The 22,837-nt window shown below is 37.6% G+C and overlaps 1 protein-coding gene across 4 annotated transcripts in view; it reads right to left on the bottom strand.

Moving 5' to 3' along the window:
- Window positions 1-21,685, bottom strand: part of PRPF39 (pre-mRNA processing factor 39) — a 46,916-nt gene extending 25,231 nt beyond the window's left edge. For 2 of the 4 annotated variants that reach the window (XM_045848537.1, XM_045848538.1), the window contains exons 1-3: window positions 21,561-21,685; window positions 860-1,204; window positions 302-427 (exon numbers count right to left, since the gene is read on the bottom strand). In XM_045848537.1, the coding sequence (XP_045704493.1) occupies window positions 302-427; window positions 860-1,177 (444 nt within the window). In that variant the 5' untranslated portion in view covers window positions 1,178-1,204; window positions 21,561-21,685. Of the gene's footprint in view, window positions 1-52; window positions 122-301; window positions 430-859; window positions 1,205-21,560 lie in introns of those variants that run through there. The other 2 variants (XM_045848539.1, XM_045848540.1) reach the window with 2 other exon arrangements.
- Between the last annotated feature and the right edge of the window lie 1,152 nt (window positions 21,686-22,837).

The following is a 22,837-nucleotide window of genomic DNA, read 5'->3' as shown; positions in this document are numbered from 1 at the left end:
ATTGTTTGGAAAATGAGAAATAAATGTAAGTGAGAGAAAAGCCCTGCCCTACTTGTTAAGCTGCAGTGTAATACAGAGGCTTGCACTGCAAAGCTTGACAAACTGTAGAGGTTTAACGCACCTGCCAACAAAGAGAGAAAATATTAGCTACAAATGCCACAAGAGTGACAAATGCAAATAAAATACCCTATAAAATTGTTTGACCAAAAATTGTAGGTACTGCCAGCCAAAAAAAAGTTTTTGTTTTGTTATTTGGCTTACAGTACCTAATGGAAATAACTTTGTTCAGTGATGTACGCACCTCATCTGACTGTTTAATGTTGTCATGCCGCTTTTCAAGGTCTGCATATTTTTTCCAGTAACCATAGCAATAGGGATAGTGTATGAAAAATTTGTCAAACGCTTTCCTGGCAGCCATCAAGTGATTCTGATGAAAATAAAATAGGGTATTTAAACATCTTGGAAGTTTTCGTCACAAATATATTTATTATAACTTTCAAATGTATTACCTCAAATTAAAAAAAAATGACAGGTATAAAAACCATGCACAAAGCAGTCCTTTTATCTGCAAATGCAGTCTTACGCTTGAAACAAAAGGAACTAATTCTGTCAAACTACAAGGTAACTTTTCATTCACAGATTTGATACACAGATACACACACACAAATTATTACAAATATTAGACTTTGTACTATAAATGCCATAAGGTTTTTTGAAGTTAAAAAAATGTATATATCTAATGTTATTCAATTTAATCTAAAAACTAATTTTCAAAAGGCAACTTTAATTATAAAACAATAAGGCCCAGTCTAATAACTAATTAATCCACCCCTTTAGTCCCATTTAAAAAACTACTAACCTCCTGTTCTACATACTGAAGCAAATACACCCAGCCTGTAAAATCCTGAGGATTATTTTCTACAGTTTTCCAAAATTTTTCATAATCTGGAGGGAAATTTGCTTCCGTTTCTGTTACTGGAAGGTCCACAGCATTTGCTATTTCATTTTCTTCTGTAGTTGCATTCACATTAGGAGATCCATCAGGTGACTGTTCCATTTCCGTAACATTCATAATTTCAGTAGTGAAATCAGCAGACTGTTCTACCACTACCTCTGAACTATTGTCTGTGCTGCCATTACTAGAATTTTTGTACTCATCCATATGAGAATTTTGCATAGCTGTTTATTGTCTTCAATTAATAATCTGTAGAAACAAAAATACAGAGAAACACATTCTAAAGGCTTATCTGGCATCATCAAAACCACTTTTTAAAAAGGCTCTTATTAGCTATAAAAGAAACATTAATTTGATTATTGATCTCACTTATAACTCCTAATTAGGTTTATTAATGTCAATATTATAAATGAAGTTCTGTAACATAAATTTTCCCCAAATTTACCATTTTACTATTAGGTGTTTGAGTAAGAACTAAATAAAATAACTAAGAGCTTATGTCCTTCATCCATAAAACAAGTAAGGATTGTGCCTACTCCCTAAAGAAGCAATTCTATCTGAATTCAATGACTCTTAGCTAGTTAAAAGTATAAAATTCAGATTTCCGACCAAGATGGAAGCATAGGTGGACACACTGTGCCTCCTCACACAAACAAAATAAGGATAACAATGATTTAGAAACAAAATAACAATCAAACTGAGAGAAAACTGAACTGTATGGAAAGTCCAACAACCAAGGAGTTAAAATAGACACATTTATCTGGACTGGTAGGTGGGGTGGAGTTGGATGACCGGGCAGAGAGGGGTTGAGGGACAAAAATCGGTGGCACCAGGTGCACAAGGCACCCCAGGTGCGCAAGATGGCAGCAGGAAGACCCTGGGCACACCCTGGGCACACTGGTGGCAGCTGGCAGAACCTGGGCCAGGGGTGGCAACAGGCAGACCCAGCGAGGTGGTGACTGTGAAGCGAGGCACTGTGTGCAGGGCGGCTGGCTGACTGGGTGGACCCACATCCAGTTGCAGATAAACCAGGCAAAGTTGGGGAGCAAGACAGACCATGCAACCCAGGGTCCCAGGGTCAAATATTTCCCAGCCAGGAAATAAAGCCTCAAAACACCAAATGAAAACACCTGTGGGGTTAAGGCACAGGGAGAGACTCCCAACCTCACTGGAGAGTTCGTTGGAGAGACCCACAGGGTCCTAGAATGTGCACAAGCCCACCCACATGGGAATCAGCACCAGGAAGGCCCAGTTTGCTTGGGGGAAGCAGCAGAGGGGACAGGGGTCCAACAGAGAGCAGAGCGGGTGCCACTGTTCCCTCTCTGACCCAACCCCACATACAGAATCACAACCCAGCAGCTGGGTTGCCCCGCCCTGGCAAACACCTAAGTCTCCACTCCTCATACGTAAAATGTGTGCGTCAAGACCGGAAAAAAAAAAAAAAAAAAAAAGGGGGCCAAACGGAAGAACAGACCAAAGCTCCAGAGCAAATACAACTAAGTGAGGAACAGATAGCCAACATTGGATACAATGCACAGTTCAAAGCACTGGTGATCAAGATGCTCACAGAACTGGCTGAATTTGGGAGCAAATCACATGAAGAAATGAAGGATACACTAAGTGAAATGAAGGAAAATGCACAGGGAACCAATAGTGATGGGAAGAAAACGGGGACTCAGATCAATCGAGTGGACCAGAAGGAAGAAAGAAACAACCAAACAGAAAAGAATATAAAAACAAGAATTCAAAAAAATGAGGAGAGCCTTAGGAACCTCCAGGACATCTTTAAATATTCCAACATCTGAATTGTAGGGGTACCAGAAGGGGAAGAGGAAGAGCAACAAGTGGAAAGTTATTTGAATAAATAATAACGGGGAACTTCTGCAATCTGGCAAAGGAAATAGACTTCCAGGAAGTCCAGGAAGCTCAGAGAGTCCCAAAGAAGTTGGACCCAAGGAGGAACACACCAAGGCACATCATAATTACATTAGCCAAGATAAAAATGAGGGAGACAATCCTAGAAGCAGCAAGAGATAAGGAGACAGTAACCTGCAAAGGAGTTTCCATCAGACTGTCAGCTGATTTCTCAAAAGAGACCTTACAGGCAAGAAGGGGCTGGAAAGAAGTATTCCAAGTCATGAAAGGCAAGGACCTACATCCAAGTTTGCTCTATCCAGCAAAGCTTTCATTTAGAATGGAAGGGTAGATAAAGTGCTTCTTAGATAAGGTCAAGTTAAAGGAGTTCATCATCACCAAGCCCTTATTAAATGAAATGTTAAAGGGACTTATCTAAGAAAAAGAAGATTAAAAACATGCATAGTAAAATGACAGCAAACTCACAATTATTAACCACACCTAAAACAAAAAAAAAAACCAAACTAAGCAAACAACTAGAAGAGGAAAGAACTACAGAAATGGAGATCACATGGAGGGATATCAACAGGGGACTGGGAGGAGGGGAGGGGAAGGTACAGAGAATAAGTAGCACAGAAGGTAGGTAGAAAAGAGACAGGGGAAAGGGCAAGAATAGTATGGGAAATGTAGAAGCAAAAGAATTTATGACACACAGACATAACTAAAGGGGGGGAGTGTGGCTGGGAGAGGGTGTAGAGTGGAGGGGAATGAAGGGATGGGAAATGGGACAACTGTAACAGCATAATAAAATATATTTTTTAAAAAGTATAAAATTCAATGTCTGAATGTTATCTTGCTATTAATCCTAGAAAATAGTAGATCTTTAATATCTGTTGCAAAGGCTAAAAGTAAAATAATAAAACAAAATTTGATCATGGATATAAATGTTTTAGAGGTAAGTTCACCATTTAGTTCAGGTTAAAGCTTTAGAAAATAAAAAGGTTATATTGTTAAAATATAGCTACACATTTATAATAAAATTTAAATCCTAGCAGCTGATCTGATTTTACTATAGAAGATATAAATCAAAGTTTTAAAAAATTACAGTAGTGGTTTCTAAAGTGAATAAATGAAAATTTTACCATCTGGATAGTAACTGTATAAAATCATTTAAATTAAGTCATCCTGTTGTTAAGGCCATAAAATAATAAGGGATTATACATTTATGCTATCAGGTAGTACCACAATATATTTTGATAGTTGACTCATCTCTTTCACTATCAGTTTAAATGGAAAGTGAACCATTAAATTATAGGACATGTCTTTCAAGTGAAAGATTATTCTCCAAACTAAACAGACCGTTAAGACTGGTTTACTAATTCTGCGTATTTTATGTTATGAAAATAATCAAACAAAAATACTTATTAGTTTAAGAACATTCATTACAATACCATTTTATAGCAAAAAAAGACAAAAGTATTAAGAAGAGGACTGCTTTAGTAAGTGGCATATTTATCCAAAACTTATGCGACACAGCGAAGGCTATCCAGGGAGGGAAGTTCACAGTGATATAGGCCTACCTAAAAAAGATAGAAACATTTCAAATAAATAACCTAACTCTACACCTACAAGAACTTGAAGAATAACAAAGACAGCCCAGAGCAAGTAGAAGGAAGGAAATAACCAAGATCAGAGCAGAATTAAATGACATAGAGACTAAAAGCACAATTCTAAGGATCAATAAATCCAGAAGCTGGTTCTCTGAAAAGATAAACCAAATGGACAAGCCTTTAAGCACACTCATCAAGAAAAAAAAAAAGAGGGCCCAAATAAACACAATCAGAAATGAAAGAGGAGAGATTACAACTGATACCACAGAAATACAAAGGACTGTAAGAAATTACTATGAAGAACTGTATGCCAAGAAATTTGAAAACTTAGGAGAAATGGACAAATTTCTAGAAAAATATAATCTTCCAAAACTCAATGAAGAAGTAGAAAGCCTGAACAGACCAATAACAGCTGACAAAATTGAAGCAGTAATCAAAAAGCTTCCGATACACAAAAGACCTGGACCTGATGGTTCCACAGGAGAATTTTACAAAGCATTTAAGGAAGAGCTAACCCCTATCCTTCACAGATTGATTATTCCAAAAAATTCAGAAGATGAAAGACTCCCAAGCTCTTTTTATGATGCCAGCATCATACTAATCCCCAAACCAGATAAACACACAACAAAGAAAACTTCAGGCCAATATCGCCAATGAACATAGATGCTAAAATCCTCAACAAAATATTGGCCAACCATATCCATCAATACATTAAAAAGATCAAACACCATGACCAAGTGGGATTCATCCCAGGAATGCAAGGAAGGCACAATATTCGTAAATCAATAAACTTAATACATCACATAAACAAAAGCAAAGATGAAAATCACATGATCATATCAATAGATGTGGAAAAATGATTTGATAAGGTATAGTACCCATTTATGATAAAAACACTTAGCAAAGTGGGAATAGATGGAGCATTCCTCAATATAATAAAGGCCATATATGAGAGACCTACAGCCAACATCATACTCAATAGGCAGAAACTAAAATCTTTCCCACTAAGATCAGGAACAAGACAAGGATGCCAGCTTTCACCATTCCTATTCACCCTAGTATTGGAAGTCCTAGCCACAGCAATCAGACAAGAAAAAGAAATACAAGGCATCCAAATTGGAAAGGAAAAAGCAAAACTGTCATTGTTTGCAGATGACATGATAGTGTACATAAACTCCTATGGACTCCACCAAAAAAAACTACTCAACCTAATAAGTGAATTTGGCAAAACAGCTAGATACAAAGTCAATATTAAGAAATCAAAGGCATTTTTGTACATCAACAATAAAATATCAGAAACAGAAATCAGGGGAAAAAATCCCATTTGATATGGCAACAAGAAAAATAAAGTACCTAGGAATATACCTAGCCAAGGAGGTAAAAGACCTGTACTCAGAAAACTATACAACACTGAAGAATGAAATTAAGGAAAACACAAACAAATAGAAGCATGTACCATGTTCATGGACTGGAAGAATTAACATCATCAAAATGTCCATACTACCCAAAGCATTTTATAGATTCAATGCAATCCCTATTAAAGTACCAATGACATATTTCACAGATATAGAACATTTCAGAAATTTATATGGAACCATAAACAACCCTGAATAGCTGCAGCAATTCTGAGAAAGAAGAACATAGTAGGAGGGATCACAATACCTGATATCAAACTGTATTACAAGGCCACTGTAATCAAAATTGCCTGGTACTGGCATAAGAACAGACACATAGACCAATGGAACAGAACAGAGAGCCCAGAAATAAACCCAAGTCTCTACGTTCAATTAATAATTCGACAAAGGGGGCATAAGCATAAAATGGAGTGAAAATAGCCTCTTCACAAATGGTGTTGGGAGATCTGGACAGCTACAAACAAAAAATGAAACTCAAGCACCAATTTACACCATACACCAACAAAAACGCAAGGTGGATAAAAGACTTAAATATAAGTCCTGACACCAGAAAAGTACTAGAGGAAAACATCAGCAGGAAAATCTCAGACATTCCATGCAGCAACATCTTCACTGATATGTCCCCTAAAGCAAGGACCATAAAGGAAAGAATAAACAAACGGGACCTCATCGAATTAAAAATACTTCTGCATGGCTAAAGACAACAGCATTAAAATGAAAAGAGAACCAACTATATGGGAAAACATATTTGCCAATGATACCTCAGACAAGGGTTTGATCTCTAAAATATATAAAGAACTCACACAACTCCACTCCAGGAAGACACAGAACCCAATAAAAAAATCAGCAAAAGACTTGAACAGACACTTCGCCAAGGAGGATATACAGAGGGCCCAGGGACATATGAAAAGATGCTCAGCATCACAAGCCATCAGAGTGTTGCAAACTAAAACCACAATGAGATACCACTTCACATAGGTCAGAATGGCTATCACAAACAAATCACCAAACAAGTGTTGGAGAGGACGTGGGGAAAAAAGGAGCCCTAGTGTACTTTTGGTGGCAATGCAGGCTGGTGCAGCCACTGTGGAATACACTATGGAATTTCCTCAGAAAACTAAAAATGGAACTGCCCTTTGACCCAGTAACTCCACTGCTAGGATTATATCCTAAAAGCCCTGAAACACCAATCCATAAGAACCTATGCACCCCAATGTTCATAGCAGCACAATCTACAATAGCCAAGTGCTGGAAGCAACCTAAGTGCTCATCAGTAAATGAATGGATCAAAAAACTATGGTACAAGCCTCAGCTGGTATAGCTCAGTGGATTGAGCGTGGGCTGCGAGCCAGAGTATTGCTGGTTCAATTCCCAGACAGAGCACATGCCTTGTTTGCAGGCCAGATCCCCAGTGGGGACCACATAAGAGCCAATCACACATTGATATTTCTCCCCCTCTCTTTCTCCCTCCCTTCCCTTCTCTCTAAAATAAATAAAATCTTTAAACACACACACACACACACACACACACACACACACACACACAAAACCTATGATACATTTTCACAATGGAATACTACGCAGCAGAGAGAAAGAAGGCACTCCTACCCTTTGGGACAGCATGGATGGAACTCAAGAGCATTATGCTAAGTGAAATAAGCCAGGCGGTGAGGGACAAATACCATATGAACATAATCAACAAAAGAAAAAAGCAAACAAAATATAATCAGACATTGAAATTAAGAACAATCTAACAATAACCAGAGGGGAAGAGGGAGGGTACAATGTGGGGAAGGGTTTTCATGGACACATGGACAAAACCAAGGGGGAGGGTGGAAACAAGGGAGGGAGATGAGTTTGGCTGGAACGGGGAGGGAGGGAAATGCAGACAACTGTAATTGAACAACAGTAAAGTTATTTTAAAAAATAAAAAGAGAATGCTTTAGCAAATGGCATATTTATATACCAAATTAAAAATTAATTTGCAATATTAATTAATGCAATATATTTACAATTAATAATGCAATTAATTATTGCAAGTATATATGCAATACATGTATCTGTAAGGATTTATACCAAATAAAGTATTTTATACCCAATAAAAATGTTGATTTTTGTTAACAGTTGTTTTCCTCAAATTACTGGGCTGATGCTTTCTTCTTTTGGCTTATCTGCAATTATTTAACAGAAGTGAAGGGAAACAAAGGACAGGTTTTGTTTTGCCTTAAGAAAAGCCAGGTAAAGTATACCAGTGGTTGGCTGGCTACTTTTCTTTCTTTCGTTTTTTGTTTGTTTGTTTGTTTGTCTTTTGCAATTTTATGCCTACTTTAAAAACCTGGGTTTCATTATAGTCTACACAGAAATTCTCAAACCCAGCTCCACAAGTTACTTAGTAAGTTAAAAATACAGATTCCTTGGCCCCAAATCCAATGATTCTGAGGTCTAGCCTTACATTCAGAAAATTGTATTATACTTCTATCAAGTTCTCTAAATATTTCAGGGAACAGAATCTATTCACGAGTGAACCGTGAACAATGGAACAGTTGCATCAAAGAACATATGTATATTTAATTTGGGAGGATGCTGAAAACTTATCTCTGGAAAAGTTGCAGTAGCCATCTGACAAGACTTATAGTTGCTTACCAACTATCTCCTCTCACCATCTTCCTAATAAAACATCGTGTTTGTTCAGAGAAGCAAGACAGCTAACCTATGTAAGGAGAGATCAGGAGACTGAAAAGGACATACACTGCAGAGCTCTGGAGAACAGACTTTGCTTTCCTGATTAAAAAATTAAGAGAGAGGGAGAGTGAGTCATGCCCCTAGCCAGTGTGGCTCAGTTGGCTGGAGCACTGTCCAGTACACTGAAAAGCTGCGGGTTCAATCTCTGGTCAGGGCACATGTGAGAAGGCACCCAATAGATGTTTCCATCTCTCATATTGATGTTTCTCTCTCTAAAAGCAATGGGAAAAAATGACCTCATATAGCAGGATTCAAACTACAATAAGTCGTCCCCCCTGCTCAAAATAACATTGTGTCTTAACTATATCTGTCTGCTATGCTCCTGTGCAGCCAGGGACACTTGGTCTCATACGTATCATTAAAAAAAAAAAGTCCGCAGGTGAGAATAAAAAGAGAGAGAGAGAAACAGAGTCACAAATAATATACAGGTATGTTCCATCACTCTTTCTTACCTTGACTGTGAGCATATCTGAAATAACCTATGTACATGAAGCAGTCAATAGGGACTGGCCAGAAAAATTAAGAATGCCAGCTCTGACATCATCAAGATATTAATAACAAACACAGTGCAAGATTCATACAATGTGAGAAAAATAAATCCCTAGTTGTTTAAACTACTATCAATTGACAGGTTTTCCATTACTCAAAGATAAATGCATTCCTAACTGATTAATCAATGCATGACAATGTCAATTTCTCCATCTCCCCTTGTCAGCACTAGATACCATGAAACTTAATTTTTGCTCATTTGTCTTAAAAATAAATAAGTAGCCCTGACTGGTGTGGCTCAGTGGATTGAGCGTCACCTGCAAACCAAAGAGTCACCAGTTCAATTCCTGGTAAGGGCACATGCCTAGGTTGCGGGCCAGGTCCCCACTAGGGGGTGGACAATAGGCAACTACACATTGATGTCTCCCCCCCTCCCCCCCTCCCTTTCCCTCTATCTATCTATCTATCTATCTATAAATAAATAATCTTTTTTTTTAAGAATAAGAGTGGCACTTCATTTTAATTTGCATTTTCTACCTATGAGGAGAATATCTAGTTCTTTTTTTTTTCTTAAAAGCCTTTCCACATCCTTTGTCCATATTTTCTACTGCATTACTAATTTTTCTTCTCACTGGTTTGTACATGCTCTTTGTAAACTAAGGAAATCAGATCCTTATGATTTATATTGTAAAACATTTTTGTTAGTTTTTCTTCTTACTAGTTTTAGGCTCTTTTGTGTGTATAAAGGGCATCTTTTAAATTGTCAAGTACATATGAAATCCAGACTTCAATGTTTATTACTTCAAAATGTAGTATGAAGCAAACTGTTTCATAGGATAAATTTAAAATATAAATCAATAGACTTTTTGGCACTGAATGTCACAGGAAAAATTAGCTATGACCAGGTAAGTCAGGGGAATAAAAAAAAAAAGAACAAGAAAAAGAAAGGAAGTCAAGCAGGGACAAAAAAGTTCTCAATGCCTAATGTTATCTAGCACTCTATTACATTCTTTGTAGAGAATAGCTAAATATAAGTTCACACTCAAAGGCAGGGATGTCCAATCTTTTGGTGTCTCTAGGCCACACTAGAAGAAGAAGAGTTCTCTTGGGCTACACATTAAAGACATAAACACCAACAAAAACTGATGAGCAAAAAGTGTCCATGCATAATTTTCGTGATATTCACCACCACAGATAAGCAAAAAAGTCCTCACATAATAACCTTTATTATTCAGAGTGCCCTTCTGATAATCTTTTAAAATCATCAAACAGGTCCCAAGTTTGTGATCACTAATATAGAAAATGTACATACCTAAGTAATAAACTTTAGCAATAAAATTATGTAATGTTTTAAGTAAATTTATGATTTTGTGTTGGGCTGCATCCATAGCCATCCTGGGCCATGGGACTAGTCGGAAAGAGAAAAACATGGAAAACAATGAGAGAGAAAGAAAGAATTTCAAATGAGACAAAAAAAGATTACCGCAACCAACTGAAAATTATAACCATATAGAAAAGCTTCATGAAATATATAACTGTTAATTTTGAAAAACTATAGGTTTTGAAATAATAGAAAAAAATAACAAATTACCAAAGAATAGGGAACTGCCCATTTAACTTATGAGTTCAAACCTTCTTGACAGTTCCCAAGAAGTCAGAAATTAGGATTAGTTCAAAGACAAGACAGATTGAACAGAATGAAGAGGGTTTGCATTATGGAAGGGTAAGTAGTGGAATAAGCAGGGTAAAGCCAGAAGCATTTGAGAAGAAATGTTATAAAAAGAAAATTTACAGAGGGTTTTGAGATGTTTGAGAAGAAATGACAAGAAGAAATTCTACAGAGGAATTTGAAAAGAAAAAAATACAAGAAGCAAATCTAGTTGGTACATAATAAAGGAGACTCCAAAGCATTAGACTACCAGAAAAAAACAGGTTCCTTTCTTTACTGACTGACTGTCATACACTTCTTTTCCAGGTTTAAACCATTTGAGGCCCTAGAAAAAAGAAATCCGAAAAGCTTCTCCATTTATTTCCCTCTCTTCATTCTTCTTTAAAGACACATCTAAAGATTGTGCATTTGCAAATGCATTTGTAATTTCCAAATGCAAATTAGTTATTACTTTTTGTCTTTTATCAAAAAGCAAAAGAAGACTGCTGGTTGATACATTCTGAGTCATTTACTACCTACCCTACTCTAATTGCATACTTAAACACGATGTAAGGGTTTCTTCTAGAATCAGCAAATTTACCACATTCCCGCATCTTCAGATTATCAATTACTCCACTGCAATTACACTGTTGTAAAAAGAATTAAGAACATCAGCCGTACCCATAAGAAAATCAATGTACCAAAATAATAGTTATTTTTTAATGTTATTCCAACATATTCTTCATTGCGTGGCAATTACTAGAACCAGTGTTTCTTAACAACAACCATAACTTTCAACTAACATTAAATGACAAATGGGTAAAAATAGAAATAATGTATCAAAAGGAGAAAGCCAACATGTGATAGTAAAATGAAGACAAAACCAACAGAATAGTTACAAGACACTTTCTCATACATAGGCAAATGCTCTCTGACAAAGGTGTCAAATGCAAAAGAATGAAGTTGGACACAACACCATATAGAAAAATTAATTCAAAATGCATCAAAAACCTAAATGTAAAACCAAAACCTCTTGCTGGTGTGGCTCAGTGGATTGAGCGCAGGCCTGTGAGCCAAAGGGTTGCCAGTTCAATTCCAGGTCAGGGAACATGCCTGGGTTGTGCAGGCCAGGTCCTCAGTACAAGGCATGTGAGAGGCAACCACACATTGATGTCTCTCCCTCTCTTTCTCTTCCCCATCTCTCTAAAAATAAGTAAATAAAATTAAAAAATTAAAAAACAAAACAAAAAAATCCCAAAACTCTTAGAAAACATAGGAAAAAAGCTTCACTGATACTAAGCTTGGCAATGGTTTCTTGGATATGACACCAAAAGCACAAGCAAAAAAAGTGAAAGCAGACAAATGGGCCTAAAGCACACCTTAAAACTTTTGCATACCAAAAGACAACAATCAAGAGAGTGAAAAGGCAACCCACAAAATAGGAGGTATTTGCAAATCTTAATATCCAGAATATATCAAGAACTCCTAAAACTCAATGATTAAAAAAAATCAATTAAAAAATGGGCAAAGCACTTCCTCCAAAGATGATACACAAATGGCCAATAAGCATGTGAAAAAATGCATGTGAAAACACCACTAATCACCAGAAAATTCAAATCAAAAGCATCAGATATCCCCTCACACACAGTAAAATGGTTTAATAGCAGCAAATAACAGAAAATAACAAGTTCTGGAGAGGATGAAGAGAAACTGGAATTCTTGGGCACTAACGGTGGTACTGTCAAATCACCATAGAAAACAGTACAGAGGTTCCTCAAAAAATTCAAAATAGCCCTGGCTGGTGTGGCTCATTGGATTGAGCACCAGCCTGCGAACCAAAGGGTCTCTGGTTTGATTTCCAGTCAGGGCACATGCCTGGGTTGTAAGCCAGGTGCCCAAATGTGGGCCGCACAAGAGGCAACCACACATTAATGTTTCTCTGCCTTTGTTTCTCATTCCCTTGCCCTCTGTCTAAAAATAAATAAAATCTTTTTTAAAATTTCAAAATAGAACTACCATGAAATCCAAAAATCCAACTTCAGGTATATATTCAAATTAACTGAAAGCAGGATCTCAAAAAGCAAACCCATTTCACAGAAGTGCTATCTACAAAGGCCAAGAGGAGGTAGCAACTCCAATGTCCATTGATAGATAAATTTATAAACAAAATTTGATATATATAAATACATACAATGAAATATTATCCAGCCTTTAAAATGAAGGCAATCCTGTCATATGCTATGTGGATTGGATGAACCTTATGCTAAGTAACATAAGCCATTCACAAAAAGACAAATACTGTATAATTGTACTTATGTGAAGTACTTAAAGTAGTGAAACTCACAGAAACAGAAAGTATAATGATGGTTACCAGGTACTAGAAACAGGAAGAAAGGGGGTCCATGGATTAATGGTAAATTGTGTTCAATGGATATAGTTTCAGATTTGCCAGATGAAAAAGTTCTGGAGATGTTTCACAACCATGTGAATATAGCTAACACTACTGAAATGTACACATAAAAACAGTTAAGGTGAATTTTATGTTACATGTTTTTTTTTTTTTTAAAATAAAGGTTTTATTTATTCCTTTTTAGAGAGGGGGAGAGAGAAAAAGAGGGAGAGATTCATTGATGCATGAGAGATACATCGATGAGTTGCCTCTCACAGGCTCCCAACCAGGCACCTGGTCCATAACCCAGGCATACGCTGACTGGAAATCAAATGGGGGACTCTTCGGTTTGCAGGCCAGCACTCAATCTACTGAGTCATACCAGCCAGTGCAGTTATGTGGTTTTACCACAATAAAACAAAAAGGGAAACAGCTAAATTGTAAGTAGATTACAAAAAATAAAGTACAAAAGACTAGGAATTTCCATATCCTTCTTTCATCACAAGTAGTACAGGATGGTAAATAGTACAAAGAATGTTGTTGGGGGGGGTAGGGGGGAGTAAGTCCTGATCCCAAGTCAGTCTTATTTTTCATATTAAATGGGACTAATGAGAATTGCATTATCTGCTTCACAGGGCTATTTCGAACACCAGATAAGATAAAATCATGTGAAATTCTTAAAAACTAAATTCACAGAAATGGAAGTATCACTGCAAACAATTAATTTCTTAGAAAGTACTATCCAAACTTATGGTGATATACTTTAAAATTAGTGAGGAAAACAAGATGAACTTCACAATGCATTTTATATCTATTTGAAGCTTTAAGAGGAAAAAAAGACTTCAAAAAACCTGATAGCCAACACAGAGTTGATCTGGAGGTATGTTATTTCTTGTTTTGTTTTGTTTTTCTTCCAATTTTAGACATCTTTTGCTGCCCTTCTATCAGAGATTTGGATTTAGCTATTATACCAAATACATGTGCACAATTTCCCTTTCTGTGCTCCCAATATAACTCTACCAGTTTGGAATTAAATCAATATTCAGATTTACATTAGTATGCCTATATAAACATTCTTCTTATTATCTTATATACTATAATTACATTTCCTTGCTACTACCTCTTTAAATCTTTCCTCTTTAATTTTCACATGTTTGGCTGTGCTTGAAAATTGACCCCACAGCCCTGGAGAGCTCTTATATAATTCCCTCAAAAACAACTAGCTCTCATACTCATCAATTCCATGTTCTCTTCTGGAGACATTCTTTCTAAAACCATCAAACCTTCTCCAGCATTCAGACTGATTTGCCTTGTCTAGGTTTGTCTGTTCGTTTTGATCCAAAGAATTCCCTTCACTTATCTCCTGGGATAAATCTTATTTATAACAGCCAAAATACTTACTTTCTTAATTTACTCGCTCTTTTAGAGAATCATTTCTATAACTTTCTAAAAGAAAAGAGTATGTGGGGATGAAAAAAATTAAAATTTTCTACTTCTAAAATACTCAAAATTGAATGATAGATTGAGTATAAAATTCTATAATGAAAATAATCTTACTTAAGAGTTTTGAATTAATCTATTCACTGTTTTCTAGCATCTACTGTTGCTACTGAGAAAAGCTGATGCTATTTTTATTCCTCACTTTTATGTTTGACCTGTATTTTTTTCCCATGGAAGCTTTTAGTTTCTTCATTATGTTCTGAAATTCTATAACGATGTGCCTTAAGATGAGTCTTGACCATTCATTTTGTGGGCCTCCTTTAATTTAAACATGTACATCATTCAATTCTTAGGTTTCATATTTATTTGCTAATTCTCTCTCCATGGTTGTCTGTTCTCTGTCGATTAAATTCACAATAGTCAGGTGTTAGACCTCCTGGATTGATCCTATATTTTTCTTATATTTTCCCACATTTTTTCCCCATCTTGAGTCATTCTACTCTGACATATCTCTCTTACTGGATTTTTAATGTATGAATCAAATTTATAATTTGTTTTAAAATTTTACTTATTCATTTTTTTAGAAAGAGGGGAAGGGAGAAAGAAAGAGAGGGGTAGAAACATCCATGTGAAAGACAAACATCAATTGGCTGCCTCTTGTATGCACCTCAACCAAGGACGGAGCCCTGCAACCCAGGCATGTGCACCCTGACAAGGAATCAAACTGGCACCTTTTGCTTTGCAGGACAATGCTCATTCTGTTAAGCCACACCAGTCAAGGCTCAAATTTTTATTTTTAATTTCTCTGAATAATCAATTTTATATTCTCTTATTCCTGTTTCACTGGTACAATATCTCCCGTTATCTCTCTATAATTTACTTCAAATTTTCTTCTGTTCTCAATACTGTCTCTTCCGAGTGCCTTTTGACTATTTGTTTGGGTTTCTCAAGTACAGTGATCTTCAAACTTCTATTGAGTAAGTATTAGGCATCACAAAACAAATTAGAAACCAGATAAAGTTTGGCAACTGTGGGAGTCAGTGCAGGATGACATTCTGTTGGGAGGTAAGAGAAACCCGCTAAATGTCAGTGCTTTACATCATTCCCCTTGGGTTGTTTTCCCAAAAAGAATATTTCAATTTATATTAAGGAAGCCAACAAGCATTCTGGGAACAAAAAAGACAGAGTTAGAGATCTCACCATTCAATAAATAAACTTTTCATTCAATTTCCCATTTTCATTAATTAATACTCTTCACCAATGTTCAATCTCCCACCAGATGTGCCAAAACTTCCACAGTGCCACCCTCTTCAAATAATGAACACCCAGGTTTTTGCTGGCTATACTAAATGGAGAAGGCAAGTCTAGAGTCTAAACTATACCAGATTTTCAACCAGTCCTGAAATTTTTAGTAGCACCACAGATTTTTGTCCTAAGCTATCTCATTTTCTCATCAACACACTCCTTGGGTGGATAATGTGTTCTTCTTTGATACATTTTTTAAACATTTTTCATTTATTATTTATTTTTAGAGAAGAGAAAAGAGGGAGAATGAGAGGGAGGGAAACAGGAACATGCGCCAGATATATCCATCAGCTGCCTGTCACATGGCCCCAACCAGGGACAGGACCTGGTGCACAACCCAGGCACCTGTCCTGACTGGGAATCGAACCAGCGACCTTTTGGTTCACAGGCCAGCATTCAATCCACTGAGCCACACCAGCCAGAACTGATATACCTTCTTTACTTAGCTACCAGACCATCTCCTAGTGCTACTCCTTCCTACCTCACTATTACTCCTAAGTGATAGTCTCCTGAGACTCTGGGTACTCTTCTCCTGCATGATCTTTAACAATAAGAGTGTCCCAGAACTTAGTCCTTGGTCATTCTACCCTTCCATATCTTCATTAACTTCCAATCTCACATGATTTTAAATACTAATTAATAACGCCCAAATCTCTACCTCCTGCCTAAACCTCTTTTCCAAACCCCAGATTCATATATCCAACTGCTACTTGACCTCACCCGCAAAAATACAATCACTCAAATTATATAATGTCCTTGCGTGAACTGATCTCTACCCCCCCAAAACCTGCTCTATCCACAGCCTTTCACATTTCCGCTGATAGAAATGCCCTCCCCTTCCAGCCACTCAAATAAAAAATCTGGAGTCATTCTTGATTCTTCTCTTTTTCTCATACCCAGCCAACCAATCTGTTATGGGATCTGTAAAATATACTCAGAATCCCACTTAAAACCCTTGTTCAAGCTACTCATCTCTCACCTAGAATGCTAATACAGTCTTCTGTAACCTATCATAGGCTTCCTGATTATTCACTTTTGCTCTACTCCACCCCTTCTTACCTGTCTCCAGGCTGTTCTCAACACAGCAGATAGTATTCTTCTTCAAACATAAATCAGACAATGTAATCCCACTGCTCCTTCTCAGAGAAAAAGTTGATGTCCTTCCAATGGCCCATTGCCCTTCCCATTATTTACTTCTTTGACCTCATCTCCTAGTACTCTTACCCTTTCTTACTCAGCCCCAGACATACTGACATCTTGCTGTCTCTAGACAGAACACACTATCCAGCTTTAGAGCTGTTTCCCCTACCCTGAGTGATCTTCCAGATACCCATGTGACTACCTTCCTACCTTCCACACCTCCTCCTTTGTCACCCTCTCAATAAGATCTACTTAGACCATACTATTTAAAGTTGCAGCTTGCTCCCATCCCCAGTATGCCTGATCCCCTTTATCTTCCTCTACTTTTTTGCTTTTACCCATAGAATTTACTATATTCTTACATAGTAAACAATTTACTTAGTATACCCTAAACATAAGAATTAACCAGCTTGTTCTTTTTAGTCATACTACTCATCCTATAGTTTAAGTAATCATATCTCCCCACTAGACCAGTATTTTTCAAATGACAGACTACTTCAAGGGTGTCCAACCTTTTGGCATCTCTGGGCCACACTACAAGAAGAGTTGTCTCGGGCCACACATTAAATACACTGCAACATGTAATCACATAAAAAAACCTCATAATATTTTAAGTAAATTTATAATTTCATATTGGGTCATATTCATAGACAGCCTGGGCCGCATGTGGCCCATGGGCTGCAGGCTGAACATCCCTGCATATCCTCTTCTCCCTTTTAGAAAATGACAAATAATCTAACACACATATGCAATTCAACTATTATATACAAACTGTAGTGAATTGCCTATCACACTGAAGACACTTATTATTTTTAAAAGAATGAAAGAAAGCATGTCTTCATGTACTGCTATGATTTCAATTAGCTATTAGTGACAATAGTTAGAGACACTATTTAGTGAACAAGTATTTTGTTAATTCCACTCTCCCATTCTTAAGAATGGGGAAAAGAAAACTTATTAAGTAACTTGTCCAAGGTTACATGAGTAGTAAAAGACAGAGTCAGGATACAACCCTATCTTCTCTAGCATAAAAACTCTTGCCTATTCTCTAATAAATTCTACAACCCAGATATTCTATTTCTGTTGAGGTTTTGTTTTGTTTTCCAATTCAGCTCCTTTCAGCTTCACAGTCTTAGTGTATGCAGTTTCTTCCACAGGGAATGCTCTTCCACCTCTATCCCACCCCAAGATTCCCATTCAGAACCTTCAACCTAATTGAAGCCATTCTTCTGGACAAAGTTAAAGTATCAATTCCTGAAAAGTATTCCCATACCCCCTAATCAGTTAGGTTCTTCCAAGGATGCTTCCACAACAATCAGTCTTTTTCTCCATAGCACACATCATATTTGTGATACCTGTTCCATGTCTGTCTTCCCTACTAGAATGCAAGTTTCTTGCCAGTAAGGACCAGACCTATCAATAGCAGGAATATAGTATATCTGGAGGCCTAGAACCCATTCAATTCACTAAATAACAAATAAATAGCCTCAAAGTCCTTAGTCACCACCCCCACTCCACCAGACTAAAACCTAGTATATTACTTCATAACCAAGATAGGAGTGACATAATGAAGTGCTTGGGCTTTAGAGTCCTGCAGAACTGAATTAAGGATCTGGCCCAGCTACCCATTAGGGAACTTTGGGCAAGTTACTTAACCTCTCTATGCCTCATCTGCAAAATAATCCCACACACCTTGTTATAAAGATTTTCCTCTTCTTTTCATTCCCACTGCTATTGTTATAATTCGAGAAATTATAATCTCCCCTCCTGAATCTTTTTCAAACTTCAGAGTGCTTCAAACCAGCTTCCCCTGCCCACCTTTTTTTAAATGAAAACACACAGAATAAAAAAAAATGCACACACACTTAAGGGCTTATTGTAGAAATACACAGAGAATTCAACTACTGTTATTGGGCTGCAATGTTACATGCATATAACACAGGGTGGGGAAAAACTAGGTCTACAAAACAGAGTTTATTATTATATTATTTATTAATCATTATATTATTTTCCATATGAACTGTAAACCTACTTTTGCCCCAACCTGCATTATGGGTTGCAGTAAAAAATATGTGATAAACATTGCTACACTATTACTATGATAAATTTCTATTAATAGAATATTACACTCAGTGAGAACAGAGGCCTTTGTTTTGTTCACTACTGTGTCCCTAGAACCTAAAGTAGTGTCTAACAGTATATGAAAGAATTTGTTGAAAAAGTGAGTGCTATAACTGGTCCCAACTTAACTTTTCAAATGAAAGTTTCCTACTTCATCCAACTCACCAAACCACCAATGCTTTTTTTTCACTACATTGCACTTTCTTATAAAATCATGAGGCATAAATTCTACAAGTACAAAAGAGAACATAATAAAATAAATACGCAGTACAGGAAAAATACAGTTCTATAGTACGCCTTTAACTTTTAGTTTAGTTATGATATACATTAAACTTCTTTTAAATCCTCACCAGAGGATATATTTATTGATTTTTTTTTAAAGAGAGAGAAAGAGAAGCAGGGGAGAAAGAGATCAATCAGTTGCCTCCCTTCCATGCCCTGACCCAGGATCAAACCAGAGAACTTTTACAAAAATTCTTTATTTTTAGAGAGAGGGGAAGGGAGGGGGGGTACATCAATGTGTGATTCTCTCTCCTGCCCCTGACTGGGTACCTGGCCTGCAACCCAGGCATGTGCCCAGCCCAACAGGGAATCAAATCAGTGACCCTTTGGGTTGTAGGCCAGCACTCAATCCACTGGGCCACACCAGCCAGAGACCATTTTGGTGTACAGGAACGATGCTCCAACCAACTGAGCCACCTGGCCAAGGAGGCATACATTAAATTTGTGACTAACAATTCAACGTGCCATGGTGAAATTTAGAGGATGAATTAAATAACCCATGCATAATTAAAAATGGGAAGTTTGATCTCATACCTTATTTTTTAATACTATATTAACTCTACACCCATAGAGTCAAGTGATTATCCTCATTAACAGAGCAACACATAAAAATCTGAAGACATCACTAAGGACTGAAAGTCAAGAGTTTGAGGAATACAAATCAACAAACTTTGCAACCTACAAGTTACTCTATGCCTCATCCACAGGTAAGACTCAGGCTGCTAAAAAGAAAAAAAGAAAAAGACTCTCATAACCAATGGTTTTAGCAACCGTTTTCAGAAACTAAGTAGAATGGTCACAGGTTGGCCTTTTAAAAGTTTCCAACTATTAAACACTTATTATGTTCCAGAAACAAGAATAAAACATACATACACACACTTATAAAACCCTGCATCCCTCAGATTTTTTTTAGGAAAAAAAATCATCATTTGGCTGCAACTACTAGTTTCTCCTTTGGGTATTTAAAAAAAAATCCTATGCTTTATGCATAATTGCTAACATACCATGGTTCTGTTCTTTCCCTTGAAACACAAACACAAATTTTATCATTTGACTTATAAAATTATTTTTCTTCTTCAAATAAGTAAAAATACTACCAAATACTGTGACACTAAAAATTTATGCTTTTCAATTTTCAAATATTTCATGCCATCTACTAATAATTAGCCAACTTTGGCCAACCCTAATTATTCTCGAGTTCACAATCTAAGAATTAGTCTTCCTCAGTAAAATTCCTTTCATTCACTTTTTGCCTACCAAAGGCTGTAGAGTGGAAAGTTCCAACTTTTGCAACTCTAGAATGAGATTATAAGGGGGGGGGGCGGGGAAGAATACCTAACAGTAGTTTGTTTTTTCAAGCCTCTTAAGCTCCTACAGAACCCAAAACACTTAAGTTTCAACCTGAGCTTCATCCCTCCATCTATGAAACTTGCTTTAAATTTCAACCTTTCCAGCTGTAGAAAAATTTAACGTATTTCTGAACAGACTGGATCAGTTGCCAGATCACCTTAAAGTAACAATCCAATGGCATAAAATAACGCAGTATTCTAGTATCATCATCAATCATACATTAAGAGCAGTATTACTTATTAACTTAAACATTATTCTTTAACAGATTTCTTCAAAAGGTCTTCAATGTCTAAATTTCTCTGCTTCTATCCTATCCTGGCAAAAGTTTTGGCTTATCTCTGGCGTGATGTGCCTGAGGGTCCCCAAAATGTGGCTTATGTAGTCAGAATGCAGAACGCGTCCTACAAGACGCCTAAATTAAGCTTTATTAACAGAATTTGTATTGTATTTCACTACGCTCTGTCGGCTACTAGTGAGCTCCTTCCACTTCTAGTCGTCCCAGCCACACAGTTTCCAGCTCTTGAAGGGAGCAAGGGCTTCAGATTTACCCGCAATTCGCTTCGTAAAATCAAGGTGGAGGCCCACATTTCCCCGCCCCTCAGAGAAACGTTTGTCTAAGAAAAGAAACCTCGCACTGCTCCACCAACAGGTGGGAAGGGGCAAGGAATGGACAACTGGGCGCCGAAGGCAGGGTAGGCCAGGCCGCAAACCCGGCGGGAGACTGAGGACCCGGCCCCAGTGCGGCCTGAAACAAGGCAAGCCTTTCGTGCCCAGCGGGTCACCCCCGCCAGCCAATTCCAACGCGCCCACCCCAACTGACCTGACGGTGGATGCGACTCAATGCCATAAGCCGCAGACGGGGTTAACAGAGCCGAAGACAGCACTTCCACGGTTTCAATCCCCACACCCCTCACAGCACCGCCACCAGCGCCTCAGCTACCTCCTCGGAAGAGAACGCGCGGCGCGCATGCGTCGATATTCCAGGAGGTCACGTAGTCACGTGGCTGCGCTGCGCGCCAGCCGCGCCCAACGCGGGATCGAGAAGACCACGCCCCGCCCCGGGGCACTAAAGGCGGGCGGGGCCGCGGCTCCTGCTCAGTTTTCCCTCTGTGAGGACTTCCCCAGCTGACAGCGTGTTTTGGTTTTTTGACACCCCGATCTTAAAAACAGCCAGCATCCCGTCCTTCCGCTACCCCCGAAGAAAAATATTGTTATTCTTTTTGGGCAAATCTAAGGTTTCCCAACAATTGCCCAGGTTTTACCCCACGACCTTAAAATCGACACAAACTAAACTCCAATACCCTTTTGAAGAACCTTGGGTGGGTAGCTCAGTTCATTAGTGCGTCGACCAGTCAGGGCACATACAAAATATGATTTCTAGATCTAAGATTTAAAATTAAATTTAACCAAAGTCATAAGTACCCTCGGTTTCATTCATCAGAAATCTCCTAAGGAGCACATTTGCTTCCAAATATAATCAATCTTCTTACTGTTTGCATTCCACTTTCATCAAACTGCATCCAATTACAGCTTTCCCTTTCTTACTCTTCGAGCTCACTTTTGTTTTTTGTTTTTTAATTCTCCAGCAATGCACCCATGCTTTGTACTGGTTTAAACAGTAATTTTTCGATGTCTCCTATGGGGAAGGGGCAGTGAAGCGCCGATAAACTGGGAAGGCATGTGTAGTTTGCAGCGGGCTTTAAGTGCCACTGCCTTCTTCACTCCTTTTCTGGTCCTTTCAACCTTTTCTAGTCATCTAAAATTCTTCATCAGTAAATGAGATTAGCTAGCGCTGAGACCCCATCCCCCTCTAATAGCCGTTTTGCAAAACTTCATCTGCTTCAACTTTATGTACTGTAAATTAATTGGTTTCCCTTTATCTAGTCTCCTACAGATTATCTTTGAAGCCAGTGATACTGCTTTTACGCTCCTGTTTTTCCCCACTGCTTATAAGAAAAACCTAAAACTTTTAACATTGATAGGTCTTTCATAATCATGTCAGCCTTCTTACTGGTTTCTGACTTCCCATAGTTCCACAAAAACCAGTGTTTCCTTTTATGTGTCTTTTTGTTCCTTTTATATGTCTAAATCTTTCTG

Source organism: Phyllostomus hastatus, unplaced genomic scaffold (assembly GCF_019186645.2).
Source record: "Phyllostomus hastatus isolate PE091 unplaced genomic scaffold, TTU_PhHast_1.1 phas_contig_62, whole genome shotgun sequence".
In the NCBI taxonomy this organism is placed as follows: Eukaryota; Metazoa; Chordata; class Mammalia; order Chiroptera; family Phyllostomidae; genus Phyllostomus; species Phyllostomus hastatus.
This window is presented reverse-complemented; position numbering and strand designations above follow the sequence as displayed.